This window comes from Odocoileus virginianus, chromosome 27 (assembly GCF_023699985.2).
Source record: "Odocoileus virginianus isolate 20LAN1187 ecotype Illinois chromosome 27, Ovbor_1.2, whole genome shotgun sequence".
In the NCBI taxonomy this organism is placed as follows: domain Eukaryota; kingdom Metazoa; phylum Chordata; class Mammalia; order Artiodactyla; family Cervidae; genus Odocoileus; species Odocoileus virginianus.
This window is the reverse complement of record NC_069700.1, coordinates 17,369,134-17,384,219: the sequence shown is the minus strand read 5'-3', so window position 1 is coordinate 17,384,219 and position 15,086 is coordinate 17,369,134. Positions and strand designations below refer to the sequence as shown.

General features: G+C 37.0%; 1 protein-coding gene across 7 annotated transcripts in view; it reads left to right on the top strand.

Moving 5' to 3' along the window:
• The window catches only part of SLC17A1 (solute carrier family 17 member 1), a 217,157-nt gene that overhangs the window by 7,047 nt on the left and 195,024 nt on the right, over window positions 1-15,086 (top strand). For 6 of the 7 annotated variants that reach the window (XM_070456250.1, XM_020886627.2, XM_020886626.2 and 3 more), the window contains exons 3-8: window positions 1,360-1,532; window positions 8,961-9,194; window positions 9,770-9,857; window positions 10,191-10,277; window positions 14,666-14,784; window positions 14,888-15,052. In XM_070456250.1, the coding sequence (XP_070312351.1) occupies window positions 1,360-1,532; window positions 8,961-9,194; window positions 9,770-9,857; window positions 10,191-10,277; window positions 14,666-14,784; window positions 14,888-15,052 (866 nt within the window). The remainder of the gene's footprint in view (window positions 1-1,359; window positions 1,533-8,960; window positions 9,195-9,769; window positions 9,858-10,190; window positions 10,278-14,665; window positions 14,785-14,887; window positions 15,053-15,086) is intronic. The other variant, XM_070456253.1, reaches the window with a different exon arrangement.

Below are 15,086 nucleotides of genomic sequence, written 5' to 3'. Positions count from 1 at the left end.
TTTTATTTTTTGCAGTCTAACCCCTTATCAGATAAATGATTTGCAAATGTCTTCCCCCATTCAGTAGGTTGCCCTTCCATTTTGTTTATAATTTCCTTTGCTGTTCAAAAGACTTTTAGTTTGATATAGTGCTCTTTGTTCATTCTTGCTTTCTCTGTTTTTGCTTTTGGTGTCTTATTAAAAAATCATTGCCAAGACCTATGTCAGGGAATTTACCATCTATATATTTTTCTAGAAGTTTTATGATTTCATGTCTTGAGTTCAAATTTTAATCCATTTTGACTTAATTTTTGTATATGGTATAAGAGAGTGGTCCAGTTTCATTCTTTCGCATGTGATTGTCCAGTTTTCCCAACACCATTATTGAATATTTTAATATTTATTGAAGTATAATTACATAAAATATGAATCTTAAGTGTATATTTGGATGTGCTTTGAGAAATGTATAAACTTACAAACAAGACTCATAGAACATTACATTAGTTTAAAGTCACATGATGTCCCTTTGCCCTCCTTACCAGAAGGGAATTGCTATTTAATATCTAGCCACATAAATTAATTTTGCCTATTTTTTAAATTCATAGAAATAACATGCATAAAAATGATATTCACTCTTTGGTGTCTAGCTTCTTTAGCTAAGCAAATGTTTGTTGAGATTCATCCAGATTGTTGAGTGTATCAGTGTTTCCTTCCTTTGTATTTCTGAGTAATATCCATTGTACTAATATACTACAGTATGTTCATCTACTCCAAAGATCCAGCTATTTTAAATAAAGCTGCCATAAACAATTCAGTACAAGCCTTTAGTAGATATATATTTTTATTTCTCTTGAGAAAGGCCATTTGTTGAAAAGACTAACATCTTCCATTAAATTGCATTAGTGCATTTATTCAAAAACATATGATCATGTATACTCCTCTCTTTCTGGACTCCCTATTTTCTCCTATAGATGAATTTGTTTGGTCTCACACTAACACTGCATTGATTACTGTAGCTTGAAGCTATCTCAAATACATTACTTTTTAAAAAATTTATTTATTTTAATTGGAAGCCAATTACATTACACATTAAATTTTTTTAAATGCAACTTTCTTCTGCAACGTGCACATTTGAGTTTCTCAATCAGACTAGTCATGTAAGTTTTGAGAATAAAGTAGTTTACTTGAGGGAAGATCTTGCTATTCAGGGGACTTATTTCCAAGAGTAACTCAGGGTGTTTTTAAAAATAGTCCCTTTAAAATAAACATTAGGAATGGCCACTTATTAGGAAGGGCCATTTGGAAATTTGGACCCCTAATGTTAAAATGTTTTTTCCATCAGCTGTGTTAACAGTGGATATTTTCTGTCATACATTCCAGTTCCACACTTTTGTTCCATTCGTTATGGAATCGCTGTCTTCCTGCTCCTCTGTAATGTTATAATAATGTCACAGCGTGTGTGTATGAGCCTCACAATGATAGCCATGGTGAACAACACGGAGCCACATGGTTTGTCCAACACCTCCACAAAGGAGCTCCAGGATAACATAAAGGTATATCAAAAATATTATACACAGTCATAAGTTTAAAATCCTATCTTGCTAACTAACTTGTGTAGAGATTGAATGTTGTCATAATTGATATGATAGTAATTATTCAAAAAAGAAGCTCAAGTCTTGATCTACCTCATCAGTAGTAACCTAAATGAAGATGTCCCATGACTAAATATGTGTCAGTATTTGTTAACGGCAAGAGAAGTTTGGACAAGAGAAAAAAGGAAAACATCTTAAATGAGAAACAGAAATCAACATGTTTTCTTTCTTATTTATGTTTTTAACATACAGTATATTTAAATGTTTTGTTAATTTCACCTACAGAAGCTAATGGGTTGATAACTTATCTGTCAAAAGATGTAGTAAAAAAGAAATGGAAATAGATAGAAAAAAATATTTTTTCACTATACTTTTCTTATGTCCCTTTTTTAATACACAAGCAAATAAAATATTTCCTTATTTTCACCCCTATTTACACTAAGAGTAATGCTCTATATGCAGTGTACTGCACCCTGTTTTTTTTTTTTTAACGTAAGCATCAGAACCGGGTCTCAGATTTGACACATATGTAGGAATTCCTACAGGGAATTTAAAATAACTATAATTAATATGTCAAGGGGTCTAATGGGAAAAGAATACAATACCAGAGAGGTAACTTCAATACAGAGGTGGATATTACTAGAATAAAAAAGAAATAGTAGAAATCATGGCAATTGTAACAGGTATAAAGAATGCCTTGATGGGCTCATATGTAGTATCAACACAGGTGAGGAAGGAATCAGTGAACTTGAATATACAAACTTCCCCAGCTAAAATGAAAAAGATTTAAAAAAAACTAAGCAGAACACCCCAGAACTGTGGACAATACCAAAAGGTGTAACACGTGCTTGATTAGAATATCAGAAAGAGTAGGAAAAATGGAAAGAAGAAATATTTGAAAAATTAATGGCTGAGAACTTTTTGAAGTTAATGGCAGACACCAAACCACAAATTCAGAACACCAAACAGGATAAATACTAAAAAGAAAATTAACCAAGAACAACAAGAATTACCACCCAGACATACATATTTAAATTGCAGAAAACCAAGACAAAAAGAATATCTCAAATAAATCTGGAGGAAAAAAACTACAGAGGAACAAGGATAAAAATTACAGAAGATTTCTTATCAGACATCACTCAAACATAGAGAAGTGAAATCTCTAAAGTACTGAAAGAAAAAAAAACCTGCCAAACTAAAATTCTATATCCTGTGAAGTTACACATTTAAGAATTTAAGTTGTATACTTTATAACAAAGATTAAATATACAGTTTATTGTGTCAACTGTACCTCAAAAAATCTGTCAAAAACTCAATTTTTTTCAAAATTTTTTAATTTTTGAGTATTCCATTGCCTTGGTTTAAATATCAAGAACCCCATTTTCTAGAGAAATGGCTACTCAAAAAAGCTGTATTTTATTTCCTTCACTGTAGTAAAAGAAGGGGCAGCTCAAACTGTGAAGCTTGAATTCTTTGGCACATTCACCATTCCCCTCTCCCCCTCCTCCCCCCAAGGAATCTGCTGCTGTAATCCAGGAGAATTGACCTTCTTCAAATAAGAGTCATAGAAAAGGAATTCAGTTTTCTCCTCTACAAAGGTACTAGATAAAGAAATAGATTAGATAATTATTCTCAAATATGAAAACTCACCAGAAGATTATTTTCCCAAAGCAGACCTAAATTGTAAACTGAAATTACAAATGAACCTACAAACTAGCAAAGTAACTATAACTGGGAAGGAACACTATAGTGTAGCACATTTAGGTACTCAAAGCTGAGATGGCCCGGTGATAGAAGTCTCTGCTCAGACAGTGGATGAATGGGAAAAAAAAAAAAAAAAAGAAATGGACAGAACTCAGAAAACTGATACGATAATACTAGACAGAACATTTTAGAAAAGAAGGCAAATAACAAGGAAAACAAGAGAGAACAGAAACCAAAGAGCGCGATACGGGACACTGAGTATAGAAAAGAAAAGGAAGGAAGATGAGAAAGTTACACATAAATGAGAAATAGCCTGTCTTCCCTCTGCCAAAACAGCCAAAAATATATATATAATTATTTTATTTTGTTTTGTTTAAAATTTACCAATCTGATAGAAATTCTGTGATAACTTTAAAATTTATTAATGAATGTGTACATTTTTATATTTCTGTGATCTATATTTGTTGACCATTACCATTTTTTTCTCTTAGAAATTATCTACTGATACACTTAGTCCATTTTACCTACTGGGATATTATCTATTTCTTCATTTATATGACTCATACAGATGTATATATATTTATTCCTAAGATTTATATAGGGTAATTTACATATTTATATACAGAGTACGTTATTTAATGATAGCTAGTTAATGGATTGAATATGGAAATACCAACTTAGGTTTTATTCTTCTGGTGTGGGGAATTTCATCTGAGGTGAGTGGTTTGAATTCAACTATGGTGCCCATTTTTCTTCTGTTTCTACACTCCACCATAAAGAGTGATGGCTTTATGCCATGAGAAAAACAACCCAATATTCTGAATAATCGGCACAGGGAGAGTCTAGCAAATGTGTGCTGAATCACCTGATATGGGGAAAGGTGAATATTGATTCCCTTGGGAAAATACCTGTCATTTAGAAAAATATGGCAGAGCATCTTGTTCCATCCTCTGAGAAATCTCCCACCAATAAAAAAGATCTGGAGCTTCCATGACCACTTGACTACTATATAGAGGCCCCTCGCTATTAATATTCAATATACTCAAAGTGATGCTTCTACCAAATCTCTCATGGAAGTCCTTCCTATCAGACAAGACATCACTATCTACTGCTATAGGATGACAGGGATTTGAGAAAGGGAGACAAAGGATGAAGGGAGCAAGATAATAGTGATGAGAGAACAAACAGTCTCCTACCTAGTTGATTATTTCATAGTCAACCAAGAGTTCCATTTAGAACATTCATTCTTTATCTAAAATAATTATGCAAGTACATAGACAGTTTAGAGGAGGAGGACTATCTTAGACATTTCCAAAGAAGTTTTCATCTTGTCCTCACCTACTAAAATTAACATTTCTTCCTGTGCAGTGAGTCCAAAAATATTGCAACCTCCTCATAGTCCAAACTGTAAGTTCAATATTAAGAATTTCTTAAGTCAGATTTAATAAAGTAACAAAACTATGCAAGACTCCCTAGCCAAAACTGGCAGAGGAATCCACTCCTCAGACAGACAACAAAACATGCTGCATCAGAGCCAAGTGAAAAAAGAGAAATGGTCTTTTTTCCTTCATTATCCCATTCAATTATTCCCATAGTTCAGCCTGAGAACTTCTCCTCATGATCTTTATTCTCTCTATTGCTACTTTGCTCTCTGGGATCAGTGTGTGTGTTGTTAGGGGGATATGTTGTTTTGTGAACGAGGTTAACTGAATAGAGAAAAAGGATGAGAAGGGGCAAGCGGAAATTAATAACTACAATAAATGTAGTACTACATGGTATTCTACAGAGGAGTTTGCATGTATTTTAGTAATATTTAAGAAATAAGTATTAGAGATGCTGAAGATGAACCTGTAGAAATGTCCTGGACTCACCTCCTCCTACAGACACACCAAATATACAGATACCTATGGAAAATTTTCTTCTGGAAAAAAGTCAAATGCTGAATATTCCTACACATCGGGAGAACAAGAAAATGCCCATAACCAAGAGGAAATGCTGAGACACAATCTCACTGTAAACCCCCGGCAAGGTGACCCAGCAAGACACCCCCCTCAGGAGTGAAGAGTCTGAACTCCGCATTGGGCATCACCCCTGTGCCTGAGAGATAAGCCACCCAAAGGTCTAGCTCTGAAAGCCAACGGGGCTCACAAACACAAGTCCCATAAGGGTAAAGGGAGCTGAGAAATGGTTCTTAAATGGCTTGTCCATGGACTCACCTACCCCATGGCACAGCATGGATGCAGCTGTTTGCAAAGCACCAAGATATTCATGAAAGAGGCTTATGTGCTTACCATAAACTGTTGACTCGAGGCACAAGCATCTGATTTAGTACACATCAGGGTCTGCTGGGGTTCCTTCTCTTTGGGGACGGAAGCCAGTGAATGCCATCCTTGCGTTCTCTCTGCTGTACTCCGGAGAGCCAGTATCTCCCAAAGGGGCAGCTTTTACATGCTCCTGGCACTCCTGTTCTGGTGCTCCAAATTTTTTCCTTTTTTCTTTTTAGCAGCTGCTGCCTTGATCACCTGGCTCTGGTGGCCAGCAGGGCTTGACAAAAGTAGTATCTATTTGTGATAAAAATTCTCAGCAAGTGAGTATAAAGGGAACATACTTCAGCATAGCAAAGACCAGCAATGTAACAAGGCCACAGATAACATCATACTTAATGGTGAAAATCTGAAAGCTTTTCTTCCAATGTCAGGAAAAAAACAGTGATGCCCACTCCCACCACTTTTATTCAGCATAGTGTTGGAAGGTTTCACCAGAGCAATTAGGCAAGGTAGAAAAGGAGGGGCATCCAAACTGTAAATGAAGAAGAAAATTTGTTACTATTTGCAGATGACATGACATTATATATAGAAAATTCCAAAGACTTCACTAAGGAAACTGTTAGGGCTAATAAATGAATTTGGTAAACTTGTAAGATACAAAATCAATATACAAAAATTTTTTGTGTTTCTATGCATGAATAAACTGGCAGAAATAAAATTAAGAAAACAATTCCATTTACAATTGCACCAAAAAGAATAAAATATGCAGGAATGCATTTAATCAAGAAGGTGAAACACCTATGCACTAAAAACTACATGACATTGATGAAAGAAACTGAAGAAGATACAAGTAAGTGGATAGATATTTTGTGCTTATAGATTGGAAGAATTCACATTGTTAAAAAGTCAAGATTAGATGTAATCTTTATCAAAATTCCAATTACATTTTTTACAGAAATAGAGCAAACAGTGCAGTTTGTATGGACCCAAAATAGCCAAAGCAATAATAAGAAAGAAAAACAAAGTTAGAGGCATCAAGCCCTCTGATAACAAACTATATCCCAAAACTATAATAATCAAGAAAGTATGGTATTGAAATAAACACAGATACGTTGATCAATGAAGCAGAGTAGGTAGCCCAGAAATAAACTCATACATAAGGTGGGCAATTAATCTATGACAGAGGGGTCAAGAATTTACAATGATGAACAGACAATCTCTTCAATGAATGGTGTCAGAAAAACTAGACCCCTATCTTAGACACAAAAATTAACTCAAAATGAATCCAAATTGGAACATTAAAACCTAGAACCATGAAACTAAAAATATAAGTGAAAAACTCATTGACATTAGTCTTGGCTATGATTTTTTGGATTTGACATCAAAGTCAATGGCAACAAAAGCAAAAATAAACAAGTGAGACTACGTCAAACTAAAAGCTTCTGCATGGCAAAGGAAATCACCAACAAAATGAAAAGGCAACCTACTGAATGGGAGAAAATATTTGCAAATCATGTATCTGATCAGGGATTAATATCCAAGATATATGAAGAACTCAAACAATCCAATCAAAAATGAGCAGAGGCTATAAATAGACATTTTTCTGAGAAAAACGTCCAGTTTGTCAACAGGCACAAGAGAATGCGCTCAATATCATCATGGAAATGTAATTCAAACCCATAAGATATCACCTCACACCTGTCAGAATAGATATTATCAAAAAGATAAGAAATATTGTATTGGCTAAGATGTAGAAAGACAGGAACACTAGTGCATTGGTGGTATAATGTAAATTACTATAGTTGCCATGGAAAACAGTGTGTATGAAGGTTCTTAAAAAAATAGCCATATGATCCAGCAATTCTACTTCTGGGTATTTATCCAAAGCAAAAGAAAACACTAACTTGAAAAAATATCTACATCCCGTGTTCATTGCAGCATTATTTACAATATCCTAAGTATTCATTAATGAATGAATAGATAATATAAATGTATTAATATTTAATAGAATATTACTTGGACATAAAAAATGAAATCTTGCCATTTGCTGCAACATGAATGGATCTTGAGGGCCCTGCACTAAGTGAAATAAATCAGACAAAGACAGTTCAGTTCAGTTCAGTCACTCAGTTGTGTCCAACTCTTTGCAACCCCATGAACCACAACATGCCAGGCCTCCCTGTCCATCACCAACTCCTGAAGTTCACCCAAACCCATGTCCATCGAGTCGGTGATGCCACCAAACCATCTCATCCTCTGTCGTCCCCTTCTCCTCCTGACCTCAATCTTTCCCAGCATCAGGGTCTTTTCAAATGAGTCAGCTCTTCGCATCAGGTGGCCAAAGTATTGGAGTTTCAGCTTCAACATCAATCCTTCCAATGAACACCCAGGACTGATCTCCTTCAGGGTGGACTGGTTGGATCTCTTGCAGTCCAAGGGACTCTCAAGAGTCTTCTCCAACACCACAGTTCAAAAGCATCAATTCTTCAGCACTCAGCTTTTTTTATAGTCCATACATGACCACTGGAAAAACCATAGCCTTGACTAGACGGACCTCTGTTGGCAAAGTAATGTCTCTGCTTTTTAATATGCTGTCTAGGTTGGTCATAACTTTCCTTCCAAGAAGTAAGCATCTTTTAATTTCATGGCTGCAGTCACCATCTGCAGTGATTTTGGAGCCCAGAAAAATAAAGTCAGCCACTGTTTCCACTGTTTCTTCATCTATTTGCCATGAAGACAAAGACAACTACTATATAATCTCATTTATATGTGAAATCTAAACAAAACCGAGCTCCTAGACACAGAGAATAGGTTAGTGGTTGCTAGTAGCAGGGGGGTTGGGGAAGCTGGGCAAAATGGGTAAAAGGAGTTAAAAATTGCAAACAACCAGCTATAAAATAAGTTATGAGGGTGTAGCATATGGCATGGTGACTACAGTTAAAAGTACTATCTTGTATAGATGAAAGTTGCTAAGAGAGTAGATCTTAAAAGTTTTCATCACAACTAGAACTAGAACCATATGTTGTCATGGATGTTAACTAGACTTACTGTGGTGATCATTTCTCAATATATGCAAATATCCAATCATGTGCACCTGAAACTAATATGCCAATTTCATCTAAATTTTTTAAAAAAACAAACGTTTTAAATGTCAATGCTATACAGGTATGGGAGGAACAGGTGATGCCCTTTATAGCAAGGACTTTGTTATAGTTGAGGATGCCAATGATAAAACATAATTACACATAAATTGATGTTATTAGGAATAAATAAGTCATATAACAGAGGAGATTAGGCGGAGGGCAGATATTTTACATGGGGTAAGCTGGAAGACTGGAAGACCAGTTTTCCCACATTCCTGAACATTATAGAAAATCATTTGCAAAGTGACTAGACCCGTCTCCTTTTTTTCTTTCAGAACCCTGTGTATAACTGGAGCACTGAAATGCAGGGGATCATGTTAAGTTCCATCTTCTATGGTATACTCATCAGCCAAATTCCTTCAGGATATTTATCTGGAATATACTCTTTAAAGAAAATGATTGGTTTTGCATTACTTCTCAGCTCTGTATTTACCCTGCTCCTCCCACTTGCAGCTGAACTTGGAGAAATTTGGGTCATTATATGCCGAGTAATCAAGGGACTGTTCCAGGTATAAAGAAAATGCAAAATAGAATATTACTCAGCCATAAAAAGAATGAATTTTATTCAGTTCTAGTGAGGTGGATGAACCTAGAATTTGTTATACAGAGTGAAGTCAGAAAGAGAAAGACAAATATCATATATTATTAATGCATATATATGGAATCTAGAAAATGGCATTGAGGAACTTATTTGCAGGGAAGGAATGGAGACACAGATGTAGAGAATGGACTTGTGGACCCAGTGGGGGAAGGCAAGAGTGGGATGAGTGGAGAAAGTAGCATTGACATATATGCACTACTAAGTGAAAAATAGATATCTGGTGTGAAGTTGCTGTCTAATACAGGGAGCCCAGCCTGGTGCCCTGTGATGACCTAAAGGGGTAGGATGAGTCGGGGAGATGCAGGCTCAAGAGGGAGGGGATGTACATATAATTACGGCTGATTCACATTCTTGTACAGCAGAAACCAATACAACATTGTAAGGTGATTTTTCTCCAATTAAAAAAATAAAAAGATAATGCAAAAACTATAGTTTAAATTCACAAAACATGTCAGAGATCAAATGTTCTAATCATTCTTTCAGGGGATAACCTTAACAACTCAGCAAGTAATATGGATCAAGTGGGCTCCTCCCTTGGAACTAACCCGACTTACTTCTCTGAGTTTGTCAGGTAATGACTTAGGGCCTAGAATGTTTAATCCCATTGTCATCTCATTGTAGCATGTTCTGCACTAGAACATAAGAAATATGTGTGTTTTGAACTGTCAAGGGCTTTGGAAACCATCCACACTTTAAATATGTGGAAACTGTCTAGGACAGAGAAGAGGTTTCCTTATCTCTAACAACAGCAAAAAGAGAAGAAAGCAAATATTTCATTAGTTTCTTCTGTTTGCTATTATATCAATATTTCACTAGAAGTTGTTCACTGCCACCATGAAGCTACATTATCTCCATTTCCAGATGACTGCATTCACTAGGGGTGTTCCTTGTGCCTTTTGATTAGGACTTCTACTAGGACCCTGTATTGTCCTGCTTATCACTGGATTCATCTGTGACTCCCTGGGATGGCCCATGGTCTTTTATATTTTTGGTGAGTCTCTCTATAAAAATCCCAGTCTCTATAAAAAACCTAAAATTAAATGCAAAATTTAATAATTTATATGAAGTTAACAATATTAAAAATCATAAATCACATTGAAGGAAAAAGAGCTGTCAACTTTCATTAATTTCTTATTGCAAGCGAGACATCATGCTCAGAACTATACATGCATTATTGTACATAATTTCACAACTCTATAGCATCAATGCTACAGAAACATCCCTTACGTAAACTCATGGGGAAATGGATGATCAGAACAGGTCAAACATTGTATGAGTATACTATGTATACTTAACATCCCAAGCATGATTTGGTACATCATCTTATGTGAAAGTGAAAGTTGCTCAGTCATGTCTGACTTTTTGAGACCGCAAGGACTATACAGTCTCCAGTCCAGAATACTGAAGTGGGTAGCTATTCCCTTCACCAGGGGATCTTCCCAACCCAGGGATCGAACCCAGGTCTTCCACACTGCAGGCGGATTCTTTACCAGCTGAAACACCAGAGAAGCCCAAGAATACTGGAGTGGGTAACCTATCCCTTCTCCAGAGGATCTTATGGACCCAGGAATCGAACTGGGGTCTCCTACATTGCAGGTGGATTCTTTATCAGCTGAGCTACCAGGGAAGCCATATCATCTCATAATCAAACACATTAGTTTCTAGAGTGACACATGAAATTCTCAACAAACTGGAATAAATGATAAACTATAAAGGATTGGGGTTTCCAGATAAGCTAGAAAATCACTTTCAAATCTTGATTTTAAATTTGTCAATAGGGGACTGTGGATGAGTGCTTTTATGCTCATTTGATAGACAAAGAGCAATATAGAGGCTTAATGCAGAGGGATCTATTTATGAAGTGACTTTTTAAAATGGTATAAAGATATGGCAGAATCACAGGTTTAGAGCAGTGATCTGGTGCTAGCAAAACAGAAGCTAATACCATCCCCAGGTCCAAAGCAAGGCAAGCAAGGGAGTAGTTGATGGTAATCTACTAGGAGAGAGTCCTTTAGAGATATTTACATTGAGAGGACCTGTGACTTTTCATAAAAGGAGGTATAGAGGCAATGCTGGGGAAGGTGATAACTAGGGAAAGAGACACCCTAATCTCCTTCAAGTCTCTCCTTCTAATCTTCTGCTTAGGCTTTCTTCTGCCCAAATCTATCTGGAAAGCAGAGGACATGGGGGCCTGTTGATGTTCATTCAAGTCAGCCAATCTGTGGCCAAAGAAGCGTAAAGAAGGGTGGAGAGTGGATCTATAGGGAGCCTCCAATACACACAGGGAGAAATGGCCGAGCCATAATGTGAAAATATGTCTTCCATCCTCTCAGTTTCACTGCTCTTCATCATTGCCATTAGTCATCAATTATTTTTTCTGTTCCTTTCTCTTATTCTTTTTCAGATATTCCCACTACACATATATTACACCATTGTAGTTGTCCCACAATTGTTGGATATTCTTTTCAATTCTTTTATTCTATTTGCATTTCAGGTTTGGAAATTCATATGGACATTTCTTGAAGTTCAGTGATTTTTTTCCTTCAACCATGTCTATCTATTAATGAACCCATTAAAGGCATTCTTCATTTCTGTTGCAGTGTTTTTAATTTACAGCATTTTCTTTTGATTGTTAGAATTTGTCTCTCTACTTACATTACTACTTATTCTTGTATGTTGTCTTTTTCACAGGCTTTTTAATCATGTGTTAAATTCTTGATCTCACAATTCCATACCTCTGCTAATATCTGAGTCTAGTTCTGATGCTTGCTCTGTCTCTTCAAACTGCCTTTTTTTTTTTTTTTTTTTTTGTCTTTTTCTATGCTTCATGGTTTCCTTGTTGAAAGCTCAACAAAATACACTAAAATGAACTGAAATAAATAGCCCTTTAGTGTGAGGTTTTATGTTTTGCTGGTTACAGGTTAATCTGGCTTATTGTGTGCTCCAAGTTTCAGAGGTTACAATTTCCTCTGGTATCTTTGTTTTTGTCTTTCCTGTAGTTTTTTAGTTTCTCTAGAGACTTCTTAAATAACATTTGGGACATGCAGTTCTAGATGGATTCCCACTAACATGCAAGGATTCTTCTGATATGGTGGTAAGGTGTGTATGTTGGGAGAAAGTGTTCTGTGGTCAATGATTTGGTCTCAGGGTTTCGGTGAGCCTGCGCCCCTGAGCTTCACAAGTTCTGTTTTGTTTTTTAATCCCCCTCCTTAAGTGAGACGGGAAGAAGGGTCTGGAGTTGGGTGTTTCCCTTTCCTTAAGTTGGTGAGGCTCTGGTAAAATAATTTCCCCTTGAGTAGTTTTTGTGAAAAACAGAATGCTCTAGATGTAATTAAAAATGGCTACTTTCCCCATCCTCTCCTAGAAGGATTAAGAGATTTTCTTCTTTTATTCACTGTGAGAATCTGGCAGGTCTTCTGGCAATAAAACTCACAAAAGTGTGAGGGGTCTGCTTAGGCCTGGGCCCCCTCCCACCCATATTTTTCATCTCTCAAAGTTGTCCACACTGAACCTATGGTAAAACCATCAAATGCTAGGTTTTTCTACCCTACTACTGACTGGTTCCATTGGAATTTTCTGTTTCTGGGCTTCTGTTCTGGAAACTTGTAATTCCCTGCATCTGTCTGTCTGTCTCTCTAGAGACAGGAGGGCAGTGGTTTGGGGGCAGTGGTTTGCCCTGTGACCTCAATTCTCTGCCAGATAAAGAAGCATTGTCTGATGTTTAGTTTGCTCAACATTTGATGATGGCTTCCAAGCTCCTTATATGCCTCCCAAATGTTAGAACTGTCCAAGCCTCGATGCCCATAAATCAAGTTGAAGTTCTTCAGTCCACATTTGACCTGAACAAGTACCATCAATCAACCCAACAATACCATTCTTTCCCTGGTGCCTGTACCTTTGACTCCATGCGCTGAACCTCGGAGATCAGGCATTTCCTTCTCATCTCAGTTGCTGTGGTCCTGCTCTCCCTGCATTGGACTTCATCCTTCTGGCCATTTCCTCTCAGTCTCTTTTGCAGAGACTTGCAGAGATTCTCCTCTTCTACTTGCCACTAACTGTTGTCTTTCTTCAAAGCTGTTCTCCAGTCCCCTCTACAGCTATTTTCCCTCTCTAGACAATATAATCCATGCTTAAGTGTCAGTTACCACTTGCTAACCATGTGCCCCTGAGCAAATAATTAGACCTTTCTGAGAATCCATTTTCCCATTTTGAAAGAAAGCTAATAGCATCAAATGAATTTTCTAAGGATTGACTACAGTAATTTAGAGAAATATATTGTATTTCCTGTGTATTTATTAGGTGTTCATGTCTATTTACATTTTGCCTTGGGTTTGGGCACTCAGGTCACAGAATGAGGTGGAAATGGTATTCTGTCAAACTATTCTTTTAATGTTGTCTTAAAGCGTGTTGCAAAAGTCTGAGATCCTACAATGGTTCCAGCTTTCCAAATGATCTGATCTCATTACCTCTCATCCTCATCCATTACCAACCTCACCTTGCTCCCTGTCCAGTGACACTGGCTTCATAACTCTGGGCCTTGGCATTTATTTCTCCCTCAGCCTAGAGTATCTGTGCCCACATCGGTGTCCTCACTTTCCCTGAACATAGTGCTCCTTTGTTCCTCTCCCCATAACTCTCTTCCCTAGCTCTTGTCACTGACATTTATTACCTTTTGCTTAGTTACTATTCACTATCTCTCTCATCCATTAGAAAGTAAACTCTGTAAAGGCAGGGCATGTGTCTGCTTTATTCACTGCTGCATTCCCATGACCTAGAATGGTACATGGTACATAATGGCATTTAACCAGTGTATTTGTCAAATGAATGAATGCATTTCTGGAAGCCTGACTACTAAGCAATACACATTCCCTATCCTAACAGAGGATTCCTTATGATCAGATCATTAGTATAAAAAACTCAAAAGCAGCAAACAATTTGGCAGACTCTTATAGGACTTGGATGATCCTGAAGGCCTAGACTCCATCTTAGGAGCATGGCCCAGGCCTACTTCTCAAAACCAGGTGATTGTCAAGCCCTGTATGAGCCCAGTTATACCCTCCTCTCACGGTAGAACACATTAAGAATCTGTAGAGATGATGGCCTAAGAGCAAGGAGGCCCAGCTATCCTACATGGAAAATAATAGAGGCTAAGAAATCAGGAGAGGCCAGAGGGGTTGCTACCATTTCTGCAAAATTCACTCTGTTGGAAGAGGCAGGTGTGGATACAAAGAAAATTATGAAAAATTTAAGCCTTGTTGCAAAGTTCCAAAAAGAAAGAGGAGGTCCAGGTTCTCAGACCAGTAATGAAAAATGCCAATTTGGAAAAGAAATTCACTACGGACAGAGCAATTTCAATTCTAATTTGTCCTGCTCTGATAGGTGCTTGTGGCTGTGCCTTAAGTGTTCTCTGGTTCATTCTGTTTTATGAGGACCCAAAGGACCACCCATATATAAGCATCAGAGAGAAGGAATACATCACATCCGCTCTCACCCAGCAGGTAGAACCCGCATGCTCCACTTTGGTATCTCCCAGATTCTGTGCCAAATGAAATGTGTTCCAGCTTGACCCAATGTGCTAATGATTAATGGGTTCCCTTCCAGGTCAGCTCAAGTACACCCATCAAAGTGCCCATCAAAGCTCTGCTGAAGTCTGTTCCACTCTGGGTCATTTCCATCTGTAATTTTGCTTTTTTCTGGTCAAATACCTTCCTGAGTATTTATATGCCAACATATATTGACTACAAGCTTCAAGTCGGTGTAAAAGAGGTAAATACACCTTTTCCTCTTCACTTTATGAAGG